This window comes from Pseudochaenichthys georgianus, chromosome 6 (assembly GCF_902827115.2).
Source record: "Pseudochaenichthys georgianus chromosome 6, fPseGeo1.2, whole genome shotgun sequence".
NCBI lineage: Eukaryota > Metazoa > Chordata > Actinopteri > Perciformes > Channichthyidae > Pseudochaenichthys > Pseudochaenichthys georgianus.
Genome location: NC_047508.1, coordinates 25,391,398 through 25,413,502, shown reverse-complemented (window position 1 = coordinate 25,413,502; position 22,105 = coordinate 25,391,398). Strand labels below are relative to the sequence as shown.

The 22,105-nt window shown below is 39.9% G+C and overlaps 4 protein-coding genes across 6 annotated transcripts in view; 3 read left to right on the top strand and 1 right to left on the bottom strand.

Annotated features, from left to right (window-relative positions):
* Positions 1 to 1,540: 1,540 nt before the first annotated feature.
* Positions 1,541 to 5,511, top strand: LOC117447688 (protein tyrosine phosphatase domain-containing protein 1). Its single transcript, XM_034084514.1, has 12 exons — positions 1,541 to 1,719; positions 1,820 to 1,900; positions 2,207 to 2,325; positions 2,539 to 2,676; positions 2,752 to 3,023; positions 3,102 to 3,404; positions 3,495 to 3,719; positions 3,808 to 3,918; positions 4,000 to 4,101; positions 4,487 to 4,567; positions 4,687 to 4,797; positions 4,903 to 5,511. The coding sequence occupies exons 1-12, from the start codon at positions 1,541 to 1,543 to the stop codon at positions 4,987 to 4,989; spliced, it is 1,809 nt and encodes a 602-aa protein (XP_033940405.1). The 3' UTR covers positions 4,990 to 5,511.
* Positions 5,512 to 5,629: 118 nt separating this feature from the next.
* Positions 5,630 to 8,410, top strand: cimap1b (ciliary microtubule associated protein 1B). Its single transcript, XM_034084515.2, has 7 exons — positions 5,630 to 5,739; positions 6,777 to 6,892; positions 6,991 to 7,191; positions 7,334 to 7,435; positions 7,744 to 7,865; positions 7,946 to 8,086; positions 8,163 to 8,410. Exons 1-7 carry the CDS (start codon positions 5,735 to 5,737, stop codon positions 8,253 to 8,255), a joined length of 780 nt encoding a protein of 259 aa, XP_033940406.1. The 5' UTR covers positions 5,630 to 5,734; the 3' UTR covers positions 8,256 to 8,410.
* Positions 8,411 to 10,102: 1,692 nt separating this feature from the next.
* rabl2 (RAB, member of RAS oncogene family-like 2) lies at positions 10,103 to 15,510 on the top strand. Its single transcript, XM_034085947.2, has 8 exons — positions 10,103 to 10,747; positions 10,834 to 10,863; positions 12,517 to 12,596; positions 12,720 to 12,799; positions 13,123 to 13,234; positions 13,515 to 13,612; positions 13,796 to 13,879; positions 14,929 to 15,510. Exons 1-8 carry the CDS (start codon positions 10,641 to 10,643, stop codon positions 15,004 to 15,006), a joined length of 669 nt encoding a protein of 222 aa, XP_033941838.1. The 5' UTR covers positions 10,103 to 10,640; the 3' UTR covers positions 15,007 to 15,510.
* Positions 15,511 to 15,955: 445 nt separating this feature from the next.
* Positions 15,956 to 22,105, bottom strand: part of shank3a (SH3 and multiple ankyrin repeat domains 3a) — a 224,750-nt gene continuing 218,600 nt past the window's right edge. For all 3 annotated transcript variants that reach the window (XM_034085067.1, XM_034085068.1, XM_071203491.1), the window contains one exon: positions 15,956 to 20,877. In XM_034085067.1, the coding sequence (XP_033940958.1) occupies positions 20,301 to 20,877 (577 nt within the window). In that variant the 3' untranslated portion in view covers positions 15,956 to 20,300. The remainder of the gene's footprint in view (positions 20,878 to 22,105) is intronic.

Genomic DNA, 22,105 nt, shown 5'->3' with positions numbered 1-22,105 from the left:
AAGAGGAAGTGCTGTTTACTTCTGAGACTAAAAAATGCTCTTCATACAGAAAATAGACAATATGATTATAAAAAAACTGTACAATACTCCAAACTAAGGTGAGCTGTATTCAGGGTCAGTGGGGTGGAGCAGTTTGAGAATCCTGAACCCTTTTGTGTTTTTCTCCATGAGACTCCAGCTTTGTGGTTTTATCAAAACCACTGAACTTCATCAAATGTCCAGCTTTGTGGTAATATTCCTTTGTTTAAGGTAATCTGCCCCACGAAACGCACTGCTTCTTTATGTGGAAGATAGCCCTTAGCAGGTTAGCTAAGCTATTACTTGCTCAGCAATTTAAAGGATATGGGTGTCAATAAGCTTTACTGGAAACCAACAATTGGAGAGTTGAAAGCAATATCCCTGAAACGCCCATCAATACTATTCAGAGGCAGCAAGCCAACATGCAGCTGACCATTGTTCTGACTTCTAATGACATTACATGATTAAGAATGGCAGGGACAAGCCACCATGTTAATCTACATAACTAAATATGAAGGTGCCTTAAAGAAACAAACTGAGGTAACGCTGCAGTCCTCACACAGGGCAGCAGGAGAGGAGAGGGAGATGTATCTTCATCATAATCATGCTGGTCAATTTCTGCACAGCAGGGGGCGATGTGTCCCACCATCAGACATGGCAACAAACAATAAGCTTATATCTGCCAGTTATCAAAACCTTAAAATGAAGACCATTGTGTAAAACTCATTTAACGTATTTTAGGAAGTCAGGTTTTCTACTACTTTCAACTCATCAATGTTTAGATAGTTGCTAGCTAGTTAAGGGAAACAGCACTGGTGTGTTTTGACCATATCATCTTTTCTTTTATTATTTCTATATTACAATTTAGAGTAAACAAGACTCCATTGGTGATTAACTTATCATTATTATTAATAGATCTGAAACTTTTCGGGTGTCACGTTATAAGCACCTTCCTACATTGTTCATGGGTTAAGGTATAAGCTTTATATAATTGGCTTGCTATAATGTTTGAATGTGTGTTCTAATGTATTTATGACAGCTAATCAGGATTACTGGAGCTGTGGAAACACTGCACAGTGTGTCCTGCTGCCTGAGGTACCAATTCCCTGTTCTTTTAAACTCGGAAACTTTACATAAGATTTACAGCTTCACTGCCCAATAAGGTAAGGTCATATTTAAACATGTTATTGTATTATATTTATAGTAGTTTACAGCTATTTTATTTATTCTTTGCATTCTTTATATTGTCTAATGTCCTTTCCAGATCTATAGGCTTTTTTTTTTTTAAACAAACTTAAATTTAGTATGAAGACTCATTCACAATATGCTAAATTACTACAAAAAACGATACCAGCAAAACAAACATGTGCATGACCACATACATGTCCGTTCAAAATCTGTGTCTGAATCAGAATCAGAATACCTTTATTAGTTCCACAGAGCCAAAGCCAGCTTAATGTTACCTAAGTACAGTAGCATGCATATACATGGCTCACATTGACGTGTCTTCTTCTGCAGGATAATGCCGACCTTGATACCAGTACCACAGCCCTCCTTATCCCAGGCCAGGGAGAATCTGGTGAATGCTTTCCCCCCCAGGCTCCTCTGTCTGCTGGCCTGCGGAGGAATAGGTTGCCGCTATGAAGGACCAGAGTGTTGGAAATTAAATCAACAGGTCATTCGAGGCATCTTCTCCTCCTGGTGAGAGGATGTGATTGAATCTCATATATGTGGCTGAATTTGCTCCATCAAAAACAATAAGTGTACATTTACAGAATTGTTGAACGTCTTGCTATTGCAGGGTGACAGATGACATCATAGCCATGGCACGGCCATCTAGTCATCTAATTAAGAAGTACAAAATCATAGAACAATTTCAAAGGTAATCGGTTTTGATTGTTATCTCTGTAATGTGTGTGTGGTGATGATACATGAGAAGCACGTGTGACAACGTAATATATACAACCTCCTGCCCGCTTACATGTTGGGATCCAAATTACATTTTTGTATTTTTGTAATCATTAATCTGATAAAGAAATCTGACATCATTGCTTTTTGGTTACACTGAGAAATGCCTTCAATTTAGGACATATTAGATCTTTATTGTCACAAGAAATATTGCCTTTAAGACAAAGTCACAGCTCTAGTGTGTCCACCGTCTTCTTCTTAATTTCTGACTTTGTTCCAGGTTAAACATCAGATCAATCATCAACATGCAGCTCCCTGGAGAACACGCTCACTGTGGACCTCCCATAGAGCCTGACAGCGGATTCACGTACTCCCCACAGACCTTCATGGACAATGACAGTGAGATTGTGATACATTTGATTCAACAACTGTTTGCTCTCTTTATATCTGAACAAATTGGGACATCTAGATAAACATTCAAGGTTAATAAATATGATATGAGTTGCAGTGTTTGTGTGGTCCTTCGTGATACAATGGCTTATAGGTAATCGCAATGAATGTCAACTATGATCCTAAATGCAATCATATGTGCACATATTTGTATGTTTGCAGTTTACTTTTACAACTTTGGGATGCAAGACTTCAATGCGTCCTCCCTTGTTGGTTTAATTGACGGGGTGAAGGTTCTGGCCTTTGCACTGAGGGAAGGAAGAGTGGCCGTGCACTGCCATGCAGGCCTGGGCAGATCAGGTATGTATAAACAAGCACACTGTATCTAGTATGTAAACACATGTGAATATTCAGTGTGTTCTTGCTGCTCAACAGGCGTCCTGATAGCCTGCTACTTGATTTACACCCTGCGCATCAGCCCAAGTGAGGCCGTTCATTATGTGCGGATCAAACGGCCACACTCCATCCAAACTCGGGCCCAGCTGAACCAGGTGTTTGACTTTGCTCGCCTGCTTGGCTCACAGCTGGTTCAATACCCAGACCCTCGCCTGCGGCACGGAGACCCTTTCAGCCTGCAGCTGCACCTGAACAGACAGGCCATACTGCTGCATGGCCAGGAGGCACGCACCCTCAAACAAACACCAAAGGTCTGGACCTTACATTATTTATTTTCCATTAACACAAATCACTGCACATTAGTTTAACTGCAGCTTTACTTGCAATAGGTGGTGTACCTGCTGTGTGTGTATCTCTCCTGCTTAGCCCTGGGTCTCCCTGCCCCTCCAGAGATCCAGGCTGAGCTGGACAAGAGATCAGCACTGAGGAGCCTGAGCAGGACCGTGAGGGAGAGCCTGGTGTCGAAACAGTGCTTGCCCTTACTGAGAGAGTGTCACCAGGGGCCAAGAGTGAGTTTAGCATCGGTGTCCTTCTGGGACGAGCCTCTGGGCTTTCTGACGAGGAAGAGAGAGGTGCTGCAAGACAAACGCAGCTACAGTGACTCTGACCTCAGCAAGATCGCAGTAAATCAGGTCCAATTTGACTTTGTTTGTCCACAATTACATTCTTCTTTTGTAAATCAAACTTAGGCTTTTCTCACTCTGTTTGATTCTCTTCTGAAGGATCTGGAGTTGAGTCCATACTGCAACTCAGAAGCTGGAAATGAAAGACAGGTTTGCGTAAAGGATCTGACACAACCTGATCTGAGACCAGCTAGTCCGATCCTTGCCAGCATCAAACAAGGCCTCCAGCCAACCAAAATGGAATCTCAAGCACTCAACATGCCAGCTCTGAGGTCAAAGTGCTCAGCTAGAAAGGCACTTCCCAAATACAGCTCCAACATTGAGGTAACTGAGATTATTATGACAATACAATTAAAATAATGAAAACTCTGATGTGAATGTGTCCAACATTTTGTTTGTATTTCACATAAAGTTAAGCAGAAATCTACATAATCCAGGCCCAGCCTCAGTTGTTGTTGCTAAGGCATTGGCAGATCATTGTCCACCGGAAGAAAACATCCTGCAAAGATCAGCTCTGCTGCAGGTGAGAAACACTGGTTCAAAATCACGACATCTCACTTTAATTTTGAGCTCTGATGAATACTTTCACCCACTTTTTCAACAGGAGGAACTGAACAGTAGTGACTGTGGCTGGGCTCTGCTGCTCACTGAGTCAGATCCTCAGGTTCTCAGCTGTCTGCTGTGGACCTGGCTGGAGAGGTTAAAGGTCAGTGGCAACAAACAAGAGGTCATGAGTACAGTATTCAAAGGTTTTATTATTCATATGCACATAAGCTACAGTGTAGAAATGGCAGTGAAATTCTTATGACCCGAGCTCCTCCAACAATGCAACATATATAATAAAATACAAAAATACAAATAAAATACAAAAATAGTGCAAGAAGCCCATATACATGTGAAAAGAATATGATACAAGAACAGAAGGTGAAATTAAATATTGTACATTAAGACACAATTAAATACGGTTTATTGCGGTGATATTACATGATTACATTTGATGTAAATAATACACATTTTGAAAAGAAATGTTTCCATCTTTAGGTAAAGATTGTTCTCTCAGTCTCATATCTGTTTGTTTCAATGTCACCCAGGAGCCTGTTCTGAGTGCAGAGGATGTAGACAGGTTGTGTTGTGGTGCCAACAAACGGAAACCTCTCAGTGTGCTCAAGAAGGTAAAGAAACACATGTATGATAAGTCAGCTTTGACTCGTGACTATTGTTCTTAAGAAACGTTTATATTCTTAACCTAGTTGGCATATATTTAAATAAGTTATTTGAAATGTCCCTGCAGCCACAGAGAGACACCATCTCCTGCCTCCTGAGCTGTGTGAGTACCGTGACCAGCCTGTGTCCACACAGAGAGGATGCAGTGCTGCAACGACTGGTGCAGGCACTTACAAGGGTAAGATACATGTGGAGTCACAGTACGCTAAATGTGTGCATTTCTATTAAAAACGTTTTGATATCAGGGTGTATATTCAATAATAAGCCTTTTTTAAATCAACAGTGCCCCCATGAGGAAACTTCAAGCCTGGCAACGTTAATGAAGGTCCTGAAGGCGAGTTTAAGAGAAACCTCCCACAGCTACCTCTAAAGAGACAGCAACACCAATGTTCCACTTTGAAGAGCAGAGTCCTTATTATTATTATAAAAGTTGTACTCATACTTTTACACACTTATACCATTCTCAGTTGGATCAATGACTGAACATATGAAAAAAAAGTCATTTTAAGAAGAGCAGATGCAAGGGTAGCTTTTAGTGTCATTTTGATATACAATGATTTTTCTACGGCAAGTGGGGTTTTCCTTGTATTTTTCTGTATACGGCGCACAATCAAAAGGGTTTGCCCCCTCCCCTGACTTAACCCATTGGCCAGTGCTGCATATTGTTATGTAACAATGGCTAACATTTAAATAAATCCCTTACATCAGAATTCAATGAGTACACTGATACAATTTACACTTTCCATTAGGCTAAATAATTTGTTCATGTATACTTTAAATAGTGTCAAAGTTACGGTAATGTAGTACTAGCAGATTAAATCCAAACCGTGTGTCCACAGTCTGATCTGTGGCCTATTCACCCTTCCAAGCCTAATAAATCATTGACACCGTCTGCATACTGTGTTTTCTGTAATAACATATTGGGCATTCCTTTGAACTGCAGTTGACACTCACATTCATATTAAACGTGTCAAAGAGTCGTCTCCATGGCAATGTTGTCATAGCACTAAACAATCCGTGTTTGGGTTCAGTGCACATGCTGAGTTCCGTTCATAATACCCATAACCTCACAGAGAGAGAGAGAGAGAGAGAGAGACTCACAGCAGGAGCAGGATATGAGGTAAAGTGCTTTTTCTATTTGTTTTAGTCAGTAACTGAACTAAACTGAATGCATGTTGATGGTTTGTATGCACTTTGTAGACTTCTTGTGGTTTTGTTACAGGATACTCTGGGTGGTGTTGGTTAAGCATTTGTTTAACTTTACCCACAAATGACCAACAGTAGTCCTCTATTCAAGCATATTGCATGAAATTGGTGACATTGAATGCTTTATTCACAATATTACAATGTGGACCGTTTCTCTTTTTGTGTACATTGTTATTATAAGTAAGATGTGTACAAAAGTCAACTAAAATCCATTACACAACATCATTTAAAAACAATCACTGTTAGACTGATCTGACTATTACTAGATATCGATTTGTTTTGTTATCTTTTAGGTGCTAAAGGGGAATGTTTCTTATGTCTTACTATATCTAAAAACCATGTTGATGATTTATTTTCAACCTAAGTTTTACAAAAACTTTCTATAACTTTCTAGTGCTCTAAATCCAAATGAACACAGGTTGATGTTTATTATTATTATTATTCAAAATCTATCACTGTCATTGACAGTCAACACTGCTGCCCCTGGTACTATCACTGAGCAGCCGTTTAGAAGGATGCAGAATATTTGAATAATGCACTTCTATCACTGCATCCATGCTTTAACAGCACCTACATAATATATCTATATAAAAGCAATAACTCACAGCTTTCCCATAATACCCTCTATGTAGTTATATAGCACCAGACAGACCTGTCCATTGAGAGATATATTTGTAATTTAGAAGATATGTGTTGAAACACTTTGAGAGGGCAAGTGTGCCGAAAAGCATTAGTGTTATTTATATAACAGACTGGCCAATATTCATTATTGGCTCTCTTCATGCCTGTAATGATATTTTCTAAGCCACAATCGACTCATGCATGACAGATATTTTGTTTTTTTCCCCTGTTCAAAAGCAATGGTAAGTGTAGTAGGGACACATTCTTCTTTTTGAATAAATAAAAGCACATTTTAATTATGCTTTTGGTTATGATACACCTCTCTCTCAGGGAAACGTCGAGTGGTGAAGCTCTGGTTGGTACCTGGAGGCCTCACAAACCAAGAGGGCCCATAGCTGCCCTCTACGGTAGTCCAGGTCCCAAGTATGTACTCCCTGGACTCACAGGTACAACCACCATTTTATTTAAGCCTTAACCCCCAAACACCATTATTATGATTAATATTATTATTACTCAAATTGTTGTCCCTGTTTCCTTTATAAAGGTGCTTCGAAACATGACCCTACAAAGAAAACAGCACCGCAGTTTAGCTTTGGATCACGTCATGAAACCAAGACTGAGATCACCCCTGGACCGAGCTACCTCATCCCCTCCAACATCACCAGAGTAGGCCGAGACGGCCCTCCTGCTTATTCTCTCTACAGCCGTCCAAAGGATCTAACAATATTCGAGGCCCCTGGACCAGGTCAGCAAACCCCATTGCACATTTGCAAAAAATGAAACAAGGCTGATATCAAATCTCCGACTACTCACTCAAAATTGTAAATATGCTGTTCTTGTCATTCTTCACACATTCATTTGTGATAAAACCTTTCTGTGGTTTTCAGGCAAATACTCCCCAGAAAATGCTGGAAAGTCAGTCTTCCACTCTGCTCCTGCCTATTCTCTGCCAGGAAGGGGCAAAGAAATCAGCAATATTCAAACACCAGGTATGTATTTGGTGTCAACTTCATTTAAGCTGTGGGTTACTATGTTTGATAGCATATCTGGAGGTGTGTGGCGCAGTGGATAGAGCATTGGTTTTCGGATCAAGGGAGCACAGGTTCAAACCCCACTGCAGACAGCATGTCGTTGTGTCCCTGGGCAAGACACTTCACCCCAAATTGCTCCTGTGGGGGTTGCCCACAGTATTGAGTATGTAAGTCGCTTTGGATAAAAGCGTCTAACAAGTAACATGTAATGTAACAAGTAACATGTAATGCATATCAACTTCCCCTGTATGTTGCTCCTGCTGCAGGTCCAGCCTCCTACTCTCTGCCCCCAGTGCTGGGAAACAACACTGTGGACAAATCCGCAGCTCCCTCTTTCTCTCTTTATGGCCGCAACAAACATGGCAACTTCCATGAGGACCTAAGGAAGGTACATATAAGTGTCAAACACATTTCTTAAACAATAAATCCTGAGATGTAGTTATTTTCAATAATTGTGTTCCCCTCCAGACTCCAAGCCCTGCTGCGTACAAAGTTGTGGACCCTAGTATTTACAAGGAAAAACGTCCCCAGATCAGCATGATAGGCCGCAACTTTCCACCTGGGGTATCTACAAAGACTCCAGGACCTGGTGCACACTATCCTGAGATGGTAAGAAACCACATTGAAGATTAAATAAATATATCACAAATATGTAGCATTTCCACTAACATTTCTCTCCACCAAGGTGACCTTCACAAGATCCAAAGCTCCGAGCTTCTCTTTTGGAATGCGTCATTCGGATTACATCACACCCCTCATTGTGGAAAAGCCTGAATAATATCGTGTTGATCTCTTGTTTGAACTGGAATTCATCATGAATAAAGCAGAAAAAGCCCAATGAAGTAAAAAAAAAAAGAGCAAGTTTTGATCAACATTTTTTTGCCACAGTTAGCTACATGTACTTATTGTATTAGCACTAGTTATTTTGTCAGGGTTATATCCACAATCAGTATTTGAAGTAAATTATACTGAATTTGACAAAGGTTTTAAGAGTAGTACAGTTGACATTTCTAATAATGTAATATGATCTTATTTTAAAATAGATATTTGCTATTTGTTGTCTAAGCACAATATTTAAAGACATTTGTTTCGCTTTGAAAACAAATTCTTTAGTATTGTAATTTGAATTGGAAATAATAAAACACGTTAAAGTTGCTTCTCCATTTTACCAAATGTAAGACATTAATTCCTAAAATGTAATATGTGCAGAATATGTGCTTCAAGGACATATGTGCTTCAAGGACATCTCTTGTGGTAACAGGTAGAGGAATGATTCCAAATTATAATTTGTATAATCTGACTGCATGATACACTTACTTCCTTTTTGAATACTTATTAATTTGGTCCTGCAGATGCAGAGTTGACTACAATCCTCATTCTTCACTGCCATTGAAAGCAAATGGTAAGAAAAAGGTTTAAACCCATCTACTTCCGCCCCATGGGACCTTATTTCTGAAAAATTATGTATTGAAGTAAATGGAGAGAGAAAACTTATCTTTCGATCCCGTTTGAATTGTGCCATGAATTACACATATGATGTTTGTCAATCTTAAAACATAATTTCCATGTCAAAAAAGTCACAGTTTGTCTTAAAACTGTTGAAATATAAGACTATGAAAAATACGCAACTAGAAAGACTACAAATCCCAGAGCCGCGTACATTAACGTTACACATTACACTCGTGTTACTCACCAAAATCTTGTAAAGCCGGTCCCGCATGCTGGCTCTTACAGAACCGACTAACTCCCCTTTTGTGTACAGTTCTCAACATGGACAGACTTGTAGTGATTTTCACCTATTTTAATACTTTTCACTTCATTCTGAAAGAAAGAGGTGAAATGTGCTAACGTGACGTCCATCTTGGTGTTGGTGACGTATGCAGGACCAGAGTTGTAGTTCATTGAGCGCTTCACACAAACAAATGTGTTACTTCACAGTTTTACGACACATTTTTATTTTTTTGACTTGCAAAATTATCTTTTAAATTCACAAACATCATATGTGTAATGCGTGGCACAATTCAAACGGGATCAAAAGATAATCTTTCTCTCTCCATTGACTTCAATGCATACTTTTTCCAAAATAAGGTCCCATGGAGGTCCACCGGAGAGGGAGGGACTTCGCCACTCTGTACTATAAAGGAGGTGTGTCCTAATTAAACAGTTAGTGATGCTGCTACTACTCACTGGGTGAGATCACATGGAAGCTATCGAAAAAGAAAACAAGATTTTGCAATAAAAAAAGCTGAAATTTGGGGAGAAATAAAAAGTGGAATAACAAATTATAAAAACAGATGTGTCCCACTCTTCGAGCAATTCTACAAAGATTTTGAGACAGTAGGTCACATGACATTGTGTGGATATACAAGTGGAATACAATCCAGTAAAAAAACACATTCATTAGTAATATTTGGAATGACATTGGAATCAATGAGTCATGTGACATTGAAGCTTTTGAAAATAAATAAAACGATCTTCTATTAAAATATGTTTCAAATAAATTCATGACACATGAGGAAATTAAAATAGTTGTACAATTCTCATAATTTTGTTCTATAATTGGGGCAAGTTAGCACATACAAAAAAATAATAATTAGCCTTCTTGACAGGCACTTGTAAGGGCAGCAGGAACACTGACAACGAGGTCCTTCAGGCGTCCCCGTTGCATAGAAACGGAAACCTTCGGCGACATCATAACACATCTACAAACTTTAGCGTCTGGATGCCTAGATGAGTGCATCAACAACTGGTTCATTGTGATTGAAGGTCAGAATATACACAAGACAATCGGAGACATTTGTGATAAGTGCTCTAGCTTAACAAATGCTAACAAGGCGACTAGCTGTTACCTAGCTGTGTTCAGTGGTCACTGTGTGTACAGTACTCAAAAGAGACTTTAAAAGACACATGTAAACAATTAACGTCTCTGGACTATTCTCAGGTTTAGTTAGCAACCGTTTAGTATGTGAGGACAAACTAACCAGTGTAATGAGTGATATCAAGCCGACCCTCACGATGTTTACCTCAGCTAGCTAACACTCATTCTCTTTCGTCGGATGCTAGCTTCCGTAGATCAGCTGTTCAGGTAGTTATCAATTAAACTGGGCGAGAGTTGGCTCATTCAATCATTCTAGTCAAATCAGTTAACGGAAAACAAGTTGAAATGGCTGGCGACGCTGGCAGCATCCCTGAACTGGACCAAAAGAAGTACGATTCAGGCGAGCAGGTGAAGATCATCTGTCTGGGAGACAGCGCAGTCGGTAAATCTAAGTGAGTATGAGCTGCTGTAAGCTTAGGCTCCTTGAAGCCGTTCATTATTACATGATTTTTGCGTTCTCTCTCTCTCTCTCTCTCAGGCTGATGGAGAGATTTCTCATGGACGAATAGTATCCTTTTGCAGTTTATGAAATCGAAAATGAAACATATCTGTGTCAGTCATTCGTATTCGTCCTGCCATGGGCATTGCTTAAACGTTAAAGGTCACCTAATACTCTTTTTCAACAATATATTATAGGTCTCAGATTGTGGATTCCGTTTGTATAGATTTAAATGCAAATGGTTGGTTTAAAAACAAACACAATGGTGCTTTAGGAGGTGATGATAAGGTGGGCGGGTGTTACTTCGAGATGGGTCTGTCTGCAGACCGCAGCAAGGAGGCGTTTCCTATAGGGGCGTTTCCTAACTTTTTTTATCCAGCTGCTTTTATAAATCCTCGCAGAAGAAGTCATTGTTCTAGTGATGGGAATTCCGGCTCTTCTTGCTGAGCCGGATCATTTGGCTCACCAAGAAGAGCCGGCTCTTTCGGCTCCCAAAGGGCTCTTCAGTTTACCACATATTATACCTTTTAATTAAATCAAATGTAGCGTAGTTTTGACTAATGATTTATATGTGTACACATATATCACTTAAATTATTCAAGTCATCCTTTGTACTAAAGTATTCAAAAGTAAACATTACATGTTTAATATAAATTATTTGCTGTGGCCAATTGTTTTCATTGCATTTACACACCCGTGTAACTCTGATACCACCCAATGAATGCATTGACTTGCTTGTAGAACCACGCTACACAAAACAGATGGCAACACCTATAAAAACTATTTAAAAAAAGGGGCTACTGTATCAACCTATATAAAGTATATAAATATAGTTTTTCTCCCTGCAGGAGAGGGGAGCGTGCTTTGAGATCAACTCAGCGGTCCAGACATAGACATCATAGCTACGGCGACATATATTCAGTTGCCAGTTACTTTTGGCATTAGGGCAGGGATATCTTTCAAGGTTTGACATAATGAATCGTGCTACTTTTAAAGCAAGCAACGATGTTTTCAAATCTGTAATCAAAAAGCTCCTCAAAAACACTATAGAAGCAGTTCCTGCCGTTGTTACGTTAGTTCAAACAGTAACAACGGACTACTTTTCTTAGCGGATGCATGTCAATTTAAATCAATACAAAAAACTATTTTTTAAATCAATACAAACTTTTTCTAAATCCATAAAAGCATTTCAATTATTATTGTGAGTCATGTCGTTACTTTGTTGAGAATGTGGCCATGTGTAATAAGCGGGATAATGTCCACATTGCACATTGCATAATGTGCCTTCATGCCGATCTAGATCCCTCCGCAAAAACAAAACAAAAAACGTCTCGTTCGCGGGCGAGAGCCGGCTGCCGTCGTTCACTATAGGAAACGCCCCTATAGGAAACACCTCCTTGCTGCGGTCTGCAGACAGACTCTATTGGTTACTTTGGCTGGTTATTGGATAATGGTTACAAAACGCAAACAAATATTATGACATCACAAAGTGGCCAAAACCTGATCAGCTCATTTTCAGACAAGTTTTTATATAAATGGATCAGGACAAAAAGAGAGGGGATCTTTATTCCTGAAACTCACAAAATCTCTTAACACAGAGGGGACACATGTTAATGTATGAAAAAGTGGATTTTGCGTAATAGGGGAGCTTTAAAGTCAAGCTGGCATGCCTACAATAAGCAGATATTTTTTCCCCAGAGAGCTCCTTAACTATTTCTACAGTCGTCCCCAGCAGTTGTCAACCTATGCTTTGACTCTCTACAAACACACAGCCACTGTAGGAAATAAGACAGTAGCCATCGGTATGTATTTAGAAATGATTCTGTTCTGCTCTCAGTGACCACAGGAAATACATTCACCAATTTGAAAATCAACTGTCAAGTTTAAATCAACAGGATTTGGTGATTTTTGTTTTTGATTCACAGATTTCTGGGACACCGCTGGTCAGGAGCGATTTCAGAGCATGCACCCCTCGTACTACCACAAAGCACATGCATGCATAATGGTAAAACACACGCTTAGTGTCAGGTGCTTTTCAATATTAATCTAGCCTGCATTTTAGGGGAGGTAGAATATCAAGTAACTATTAAACGAATTCAGAAAAGTGACAAATACATAATATGGCCCTCTAATTTGGCCCTCACAACACTGTGGAGAGGCAGTGATTAAATAACATGTTGCATTCTTGTTAAGTTCTACCTCTTAAGATGCAGATGGTGTTTCCCTCACAGATAAGTCAACGAGGACTTGTTAGATGATTGCTGCAATGCAAAACTGTCTCTGTCTTCAAAGATGCACTCCTTTGTTAACCTGTCTTCTTTCTCTTAGGTTTTTGATGTTCAAAGGAAGATCACTTATAAGAATCTGGCCAACTGGTATATGGAGCTGAGAGAGTTCAGACCGGAGATACCCTGTTGTGTGGTGGCTAACAAAATTGATGGTAAGTCTGGTACTGACACACATCACAAAGAGTATTCAACTCTTTTATCCATCTATGTTTGACCAAAAACCAACACACTTCTACTGTAAGTTTAATATGGATAGTTACCTTAAAAAAAACCCACTTAAAAACCTCCAATCTTCTCCTTTAATGTAATTAGGATAAATAAACATGTCTTTATTAGTTTGCACACTTTGTCTACATTACTTTATCCTTTGATTGATTACACATTCAATTTACAATTATAGTTGTGAACATGTTTGTTTTTTTGTATTTTCAGCGGATTTGAAGGTGACACAGAGAAGCTTCAACTTTGGGAAGAAGCAAGGAATCCCATTTTACTTTGTATCTGCGGCTGATGGGACGAATGTAGTTAAGGTTTGCACTTCTTATTCTCTTCCAGTGTTCATGTCAGTCAGCCCCAGGGTAATTTTTTAATGCATTTCAATCACATCAGCAGTTTTACAGTTAACTGTTTGTCTTGATACCACACCTTTTATGAATTGACAATACAGTTGAACCCATTTGTGTTATTTTTTCTGACTGTAACTGCCCCAACAGATGTTCAGAGAGATGATCACGAGAGCAGTGGAGTACAAGCAAAACCCCAGCGACTTCATGGATGAAGTGTTGCAGGAATTAGAGGTACATCCCTCTAAATAAAAAAAATGTAGTTTTATAAATACCTAACTGAAAGATGTAAATTGCAAGAATTGACAATGCAGTGTGCTCTAAAAAAACAAACATTAGTGTAAAATCTGCTGTTTTAATTCTCACATGTTCTTATTCCTAACCTACACTGAACAAAAATATAAACGCAACACTTTTGTTTTTGCTCCCATTTTTCATGAGATGAACTCAAAGATCTAAAACATTTTCTATATACACAAAATAACCATTTCTCTCAAATATTGTTCACAAATCTGAAAAAATCTGTGATAGTGAGCACTTCTCCTTTGCCGAGATAATCCATCCCACCTCACAGGTGTGGCATATCAAGATGCTGATTAGACAGCATGATTATTGCACAGGTGTGCCTTAGGCTGGCCACAATAAAAGGCCACTCTGAAACGTGCAGTTTTGCTTTATTGGGGGGGTCCGAAAACCAGGCAGTATCTGGTGTGAGGGGTAGGGGTAGGGTTAGGGTAATGTTGTGAATCGAGTGGCCCATGGTGGTGGTCGGGTTATGGGATGGGCAGGAGTATGTTATGGACGACGAACACAGGCCACTCGATTCACAACATTACCCTAACCCTAACCCTACTCCTCACACCAGATACTGACTGGTTTTCGGACCCCCTCCAATAAAGCAAAAATGCATGTTTCAGAGTGGCCTTTTATTGTGGCCAGCCTAAGGCACACCTGTGCAATAATCATGCTGTCTAATCAGCATCTTGATATGCCACACCTGTGAGGTGGGATGGATTATCTCGGCAAAGGAGAAGTGCTCACTATCACAGATTTTTTCAGATTTTTGAACAATATTTGAGAGAAATGGTTATTTTGTGTATATAGAAAATGTTTTAGATCTTTGAGTTCATCTCATGAAACATGGGAGCAAAAACAAAAGTGTTGCGTTTATATTTTTGTTCAGTGTAATTGTGAGCTCCAACAAAACTAACTTTTTTTAACTACTTTTTCGTTTGTCTGAAAACACTTTAATATTGATGTCATTTGCTGCACTTTTCTTATAGAACTTTGACCTGGAGGAGAAGGAAGATCCCGAAGCAGATGAGGTTGGATTGAAAACAGAAAGTCCTGAGTTGGAGTGACCAACGTTTACAGATCCTCCTAAACCTCTACTGGCACATTGTTTGTCCTTTTGTCCTTTCGTTGTCTACTTTGATACCTATGTTTTCTAACTCTATCACTGGAGGTTGGAGTTTTTAGTCAGGTTTTCAGTCACTGCTCTCCATCTGTCCAGTGACATTGGCAGGGAAATAAACCTGGTGGAATAATTAGGAATTGTGTTGTTTACCAAGTTTATTCAGCTGCTGTTTTAAACTTCTCATTCATACTTTGTATCTACTACAATATTAATGAACAATTCTACAATGAGGCTGAATGTATTTTAATTTGTAATAAGAATGTGAAGCATTGGAAACTGTCTCACAGATCAAAGAGACCGTGTGATTATGATTCAGATGTGCTGCTGTTCTCGATGTGTGCAGTGCCAGCAGTGAGCAGCCTCAGGTGGCTGCTTTTGTTGCATTAGTTTTAGGATGTAAAGTCTGTTTTCACTACACTTTTAAATGAAAACTTAATGTACCATGTAACCCAATTGTTATCATGTGTCTCTTTCTGACTTGCTGTGGTCCAGAAGTGGGCATTAAGTCGTGAATTTCAGCATATTATAAAATGCAACAGCCAGCCGTATGTGAGTCAGCTGCATTCATCTCTCGTGAAATGCTCAGCCAGCTGTGTCCTTTCTGATGGATTTGTGAAGGCTGTGTTTACACTCATTCATATTAGCAGGAATGTTACCACAAAGAACATAAAACACATGTTTTCTTGCAGAATCTGACCCTCAATGTGTTATTATTATTTCTATATGCTGTACAAAGGAATCATGTCATTTTGTATTGATATTTGACTGTGGCATAATAAATCACACTGGCGTATACTTGTAGGCCTACTACAACGACACTGAATTAAGCAGGAACAAAACATTTGATGCAGTTCATGTTTTAATTATAAATGTATTACATAATATAACAAACATATATCTCTGTGGTGGAGATATCCTGGGCAACATCTCAGATCTTGCCTCAACCTTCACTATCCTCCTTATCTGTTTGGATGAGGAACACTAGGTAGCTTCTGGTTCACTTTTATTTCGCTTTCAGGTATTAAAATGGAGAGGGGATTTCTAATGCTTAGAAGTGTCTGGAGGTCGCTCGTAGAAAGGTTTGCCTGCTCATCGGACGCAGAAAGGGGAAGTTCACCTGTGAGACAAGGCTGAGGCGTTACAATGATACATCCACCATTCTAAACTTCACAGTGCAAACAAGGAGAAAACCAACAATGAAAGAAAAAACCCCTCTGACGATAAGATCACTGGTTCCAGCGGGTGACCGGACCCCAGTGTGTTTTTTGAAAGGTTACACTGCTCCCCCTACACTATTTAGATTGTGCTTTGTTGATTAGAAAACAAGACAAAGATAACCTTTCACTGAACTTATTTCACCTTTTCATGTGTAAGTCTGTTACACGTTGCATTTGCGGTGCACTTCCACTACCATCTGACCGGGTCTTCATTACAGTTTCGTATGACCAGGCCAGCTTGTGTGCGTTCAGACTGTACACATTCACCTTTCAAGTGTTTCTCTTTATATGGGAACAGTACGGCAAACTGGATAATAAGCTCCGTCACAGTAAAATCATTTGTGATAATTTGTCTCAAAATGTAAATAGAAATGTTAATGCAAAGCTCACAGGTAGCCTAGATATATACACAGGCTATTATATATATGTATATTAATATAAACAATATAGCCTGCTTCTTTACAAAATAATAACAGTGACTGTATTTCCACCTGTACTAAATACAGAAGGAGCTAACACATGTCTGTAGTTCTCAAGATTTCCAGGAGATGGCACCATATTATTGAGTCTAACAGCTCAAGAATGCTGTAACTATAGATAGTCCTAAAGCAAAGACAAATATACAGTTGAAAGTTATTTTTTGGCACATTTTTCCTTTGTGTTTGTTCCTCACTGGATCACCTCATATCCAAAACTCAGAAACTGAAGGTCTGAAAAAGGAAAAAGGAGTGCTGCCGGACAGAGTGGAGGGTAAGGAGCGCAGACGCCATCTGGGAAGGGGTGTACGAAACAGTGACACTGCATGAACTGTACATACAGTCACAGGCGGACTTAAAGTCGTCTTGCAATACAAAATGTCTCAATGGTTTCCTTCCAAACCCTGTGGTAATCTGTCCGTCTGTCCATCCGTCTGTCTCTCCCTATTGGCAGAGCAGTCCACTTTCTGAAGACTTCACTCAGTACAACACAAGAATGCAGAACAATGAGGGTCAATCTGTAGAAGATGAATGTATGTGTGTATTTCTATATGTGTGTGTTGTTTATATGCGTGTTTGTGTGACACAGCCACTGCCGGGAATCTCTGATGGTTATACAGTAAGGCTAAAGTGGACTAGCTCCAAAGATGTAAACCCTAACAATCATCCGTACACTCTCACTGTCACAGGCATCCTCATCATCGTCTCTCTCAAACAAATTCACACACAAATGGAAACAAACATTCGCACACACATGGTGGAGAGGAACAACCACACAGAGTTTCAGGGAATCCAGATGCACGCATGCACTTGGACGATGGGTGGCTTTTATGTTAGCACCTTGTCACCTTGTTTTGTGCAAATCATCCCCTAGTTCATAGTTCAGAGTTCAAAAGTTTTAAGAGTTCATAGAAAGAATAAAATCTGCTCACCTTTTCCACAGGTGGTTAACTATGCATATATGCCAAACATTCCTATATAGATCTATATACTTTTGTTTTTCAAAAATTTATATGAAATCTATCATATATACATTGCTTGTGAGTTAAAAAAAAGACATCTTTTGTTCATTTTTACAAGTGTAGCCTAAGTATGTTTAGAATGGACAGGATATTCGTTTTTTCTGTCTTTTTTCTGTCACTCTAAAATTCTAATGAGTGAAAGATTAAAGTATCATGTTCCATACGCTACAAAATCTACCCAGTGTCCGAGGGTAACAAATCATCAAAGAAAGAAAAAATAAATTAGAAAAATAACAATTAACACAAAAAGTCCAAATGAGTCAGAGGACATAGCGTAACACCGGAGTACAAATAATCAGTGAGGTCACAGTGAGGCAGTGAGTGCTATTCCTACAACCCAGGTACAACATTATATTCACCACCCGTTTTACAAACTGATAAACAGCAGGAAATGAAAGAGACAAAAGAAGAAAAAAGATGCATACGACTTCTTGCCAAGTGAAAGTGCCTTGGCGCGCTGACTGGATGCTGCTGATGCACGGAGGTCTCTCACCTGGCCACCTAAAGCTATGGATAAAATGCTTTTTGTTGCGTGAATAAAACTCACTGTTTCTCACTGCCAGCAGAAGCTACAATGAGTACAATTGTAGATTTTGTATTGTTAAAGAAAAATTCATTGGTCTTTTTTACAACCTGGGTCTTATTTGTAGAGTTGTTGCTGCCACGGTTTATGATAATACTTTACTCACTTGCAGAGATAGAGGAAAGCAGCAATGTTGCAAGACACTGTCAGGTTGTAAAATGCTGAATTTTCTTTAAGACCTTACAGAGGCATCCCCATCCACACAGCCTGATAAACTACACACACATTCCTGCACTGGCATTTCAGAAGGTCACACACTATGTCTAGCTCATCAAGCCACACGTTGTTAGTTATATTCCAGGTAACAGTTGGTTTTAAGTAAGAGATTACCTTTATTTTAACACTTAAAGCTTAATTTGGCCACTGGTTCACACACTTGGTTTCCTGGTAGTTTCCTTCTTAAAATCTGAAAGAGATTTCCTCTCTTCTGGTGATGAGAAACATCCCAGAGTTTCCTTCCTCCACGACTGTATAGTAGACCATGTGCAGCCTGCTCTGAAGGCATCATCAGGGGTCACAGGGATGGAAATTTTAACGCAGCCTAACATTTTTCAGACTGTGGTGGTGTTAAATTGTCCTCACAGGTAGAATTAAATGGGTATTATTAAAACAACAGCTGACAATCTCTCCATGGTAGTGCCCCAAACTTCCATCCCTGAGTGATAAACGGGCAAAACATGAAGAGCCCCTTTTACGAAGACCTTCATAAGATGGTACAAAGCAGGATCTGAATAAGCTCAGTGGGGTCTGTAGCTGAAGCCGTAGGGATGGGTGGCCCCTGGGGGTCTCAGCCTCACATTACGGGATACCCTTTAGTATGAAGGAAGACCGTAAGAAAATAAAAACAAACATCAAACTCTCTGTCCAAGACATGATGCAACTCGTCATGCTACAGTTCAATTAAGGGTGACCATAAGGAAAGTTGTATACCTATGACAAAAAATTCATTTCCATATCTATATACTTTTTTTAAAATTTCAAATATATATTTTTATATTTTTATATATGTATATAATTGGTAGAAATGAGTAAGCTACCGGTGGAATACGTTTTAAGGTTTCTCGATGCCTTCTATACTAAAAAACAAAAACAGGCGCAGATTAATTTATTACATTACCTCTTTGCAACATTGTCTTTTCTTTTGAAAGCTATATTTAGATATATCATATTATATAATACCTATATATATATATTTATATAATATTCCCTTTGGAAAACCAAAAAATTGATTATGAAAAAAGCCACGAGTGTTGGTTAAACATTCTCCAAATATAATAGATAACACAGTACCAAGGCGGAGGGGTACGGGAGGGTGTTCTCCCGTGGTTCACTGGGTGGAGCTCCACCTCTGGGCTCCAAAGTTTTCGGTTTAAAAACAACAGTAGGTGTAGAGAAGACGCACCGTTTCATGTCCATAGTCCTCTGTTCATCATTGTTGATCTCTGTATAAATATTTTGAAAGGCAACTGAGCTTTCTGTTGGGAACACAATTCTTCCTCCTCTTTTACTCAAACTGCAGACGTCTGTCAGAGGCCTAATAGATGGGGGGATAGAGGTAGAGAAGGGAATGGTGAGAGAAAGTGTGGGTGTTACTGAGGGACCAACTGAAGCTTCCACAAATCAAATGTTTTAATTGGAGCTCATGCGATTCTCTTCGGCAAAAAGAAAGTCCAGAGTTTGTTTTGAGGTCTGATCTAATTAAGAGGCGGGCAGACACTATGGCAAGTAGAGGGTGACGAATGACTCCTCCTCTTCAGTGCAGTGCCAAGTGCAGGGTGTTAATGCAGACAGGATCATAACGGTGTCGCTAAGGTAAACATTTGTGATGCAGAACATAAAAGCAGCCAGAATAAAAGAGGAGTGATCCCTATCTTTTCTCTTTCATCAACTCTATCCGTTCTATCTCTCTCCCCATCTGTTGCAGGGTCTCAGGGCAGGGGTCAGCTCTCCAGCAGCATCTTTAGCGCCCGTTCGATGTTCATGCGGTGTCCCACTCTCGTCACTCCCAGCTCTGCAAAGTCATCCTTGGTCAGAGCTGGGAGGTGAGAGCCTTCGATCTCGTGTTCCTGAAACCCTGCTCTGTGCTCCCCCAGATTGATGCTCTCCAGCCAGTCTCCAACGTCATACTTATTCCAGAGGTGGAGGGGTTTCTGGTGAAAGGGCCGGAGGGCTAAAAGTGGTGACCCTAGCCCGGGAGAATGGGAGGGGGATGGGGACGGGGACGGAGAGCGAGAGCGGGAATGGGAATGGGCGCTGGAGCTCCTCATCACAAAGCGGACCTCTTTAGGCTCCTGGGGTAGGCTGAGGCTGGAGGATTTGAGGATGGTTTGTGGGGGTGTAGTCGGTGAGGTCGGTAGGCCGAAGCCTGAGTATCGTCCGAATGGGTCACCCCGATCAGGGGAGCCTGAACCGGGGCTGCGTCGGGTGACAGGGTAACGGCTGCCAGGGCGGATGGTGAAGGTGGTGCCATAACTTCTCTGAGAAATGGTGTGGAGCTCGCCTAGGCTGCTGAAAAGTCTGGAGACAGACAGACACAGGGTGTAAGGATGTTAACAGAGGAGATGAAGATTAACCAACTGAAAGTAAAGAAGAAGAAAACGGAGACATAGCTTTGGTTATATGTATTAACCGCTGTAAGTTCCTCTAAAGTATAAGTTAGTGTAAGCTTCAGGACTGTTAGACAAACCAAGCTAGTCTCACAGCACAGCATTATAAAGCAGCACACTGTTCTCATTGGTAATGAGAACATTCAGAGCTTTAAAAAAAATATCTATTTACTACTCAATCGTAAAGAAGTCACAAAGGACCTTTATGCCAATATATATATTCATTTTATATGGGAATATATGGCATTTATTAAGAAAAAAGATGGCACTATATTTTCCCTCTCACCCACCCCACATCGTCCATCTGACCGTTACTGCAAGCCTTTTAATCAAAAGGTGTTTCCTGTTAAGGCAGACAATATGCTTCTCTGAAGGAATCACTGTGACCCACAAGCAGAAAGATGCTTAGTTAGATTACAGTATAACACAGATTTAGTGTTTTACGTGGAAACTGCAGAAGGCACTAACCTGAAGCACTGGGATTAGGAGCACACACACGCACAAACAGACACATACACACGCCTACATTTGAACAAAGTTGGCAGTTGCACATTACAAACAGTACATTTGCTTTTTTTAAACTTTCATGAGACAAAGTTGTTAAAGCAAACAGAGCTGATGTGTCACATCTGTTAAAGGACACGTGAATGTACACAAAGCAGCATATTTCCCCAAAGCTTAGCATTGTTTAATGCAACACATACTTATTAACTCTGACTGCAGCGACACTTCATTCAATGCCATTAGTCAAACATTTCGGGGAATCTCCACGATCCACCAAACCAGTCTTATCCATACCATCCATTCTGAAACAACAGCATCTTGCACAAGAATAATAATGCTTGTTTATGTACCTTTTACCCCTGACCCTCTTCTGAAGAAATAATAGTATACAGATGTGAAACAGTGTCATAGAGGCTGATTAGTATACTACAGGTCTAATGGAGGAAAATATGGTCAGTAAGGAGAAGAGGGGTGGATGAAGGCCAATGTGAACGTTTTGTCTGGCTTGGTGCAAGCAGGGAGAAGCAGAAAGAAGAGGCCTACATGTGTAAGAGTTGGTGCAATGATGTGTGTTTGATGCATGCATGTTAGCGAGTGTCTTATGTACAGGTGTGGCCAATGATTTCCCTCCATTG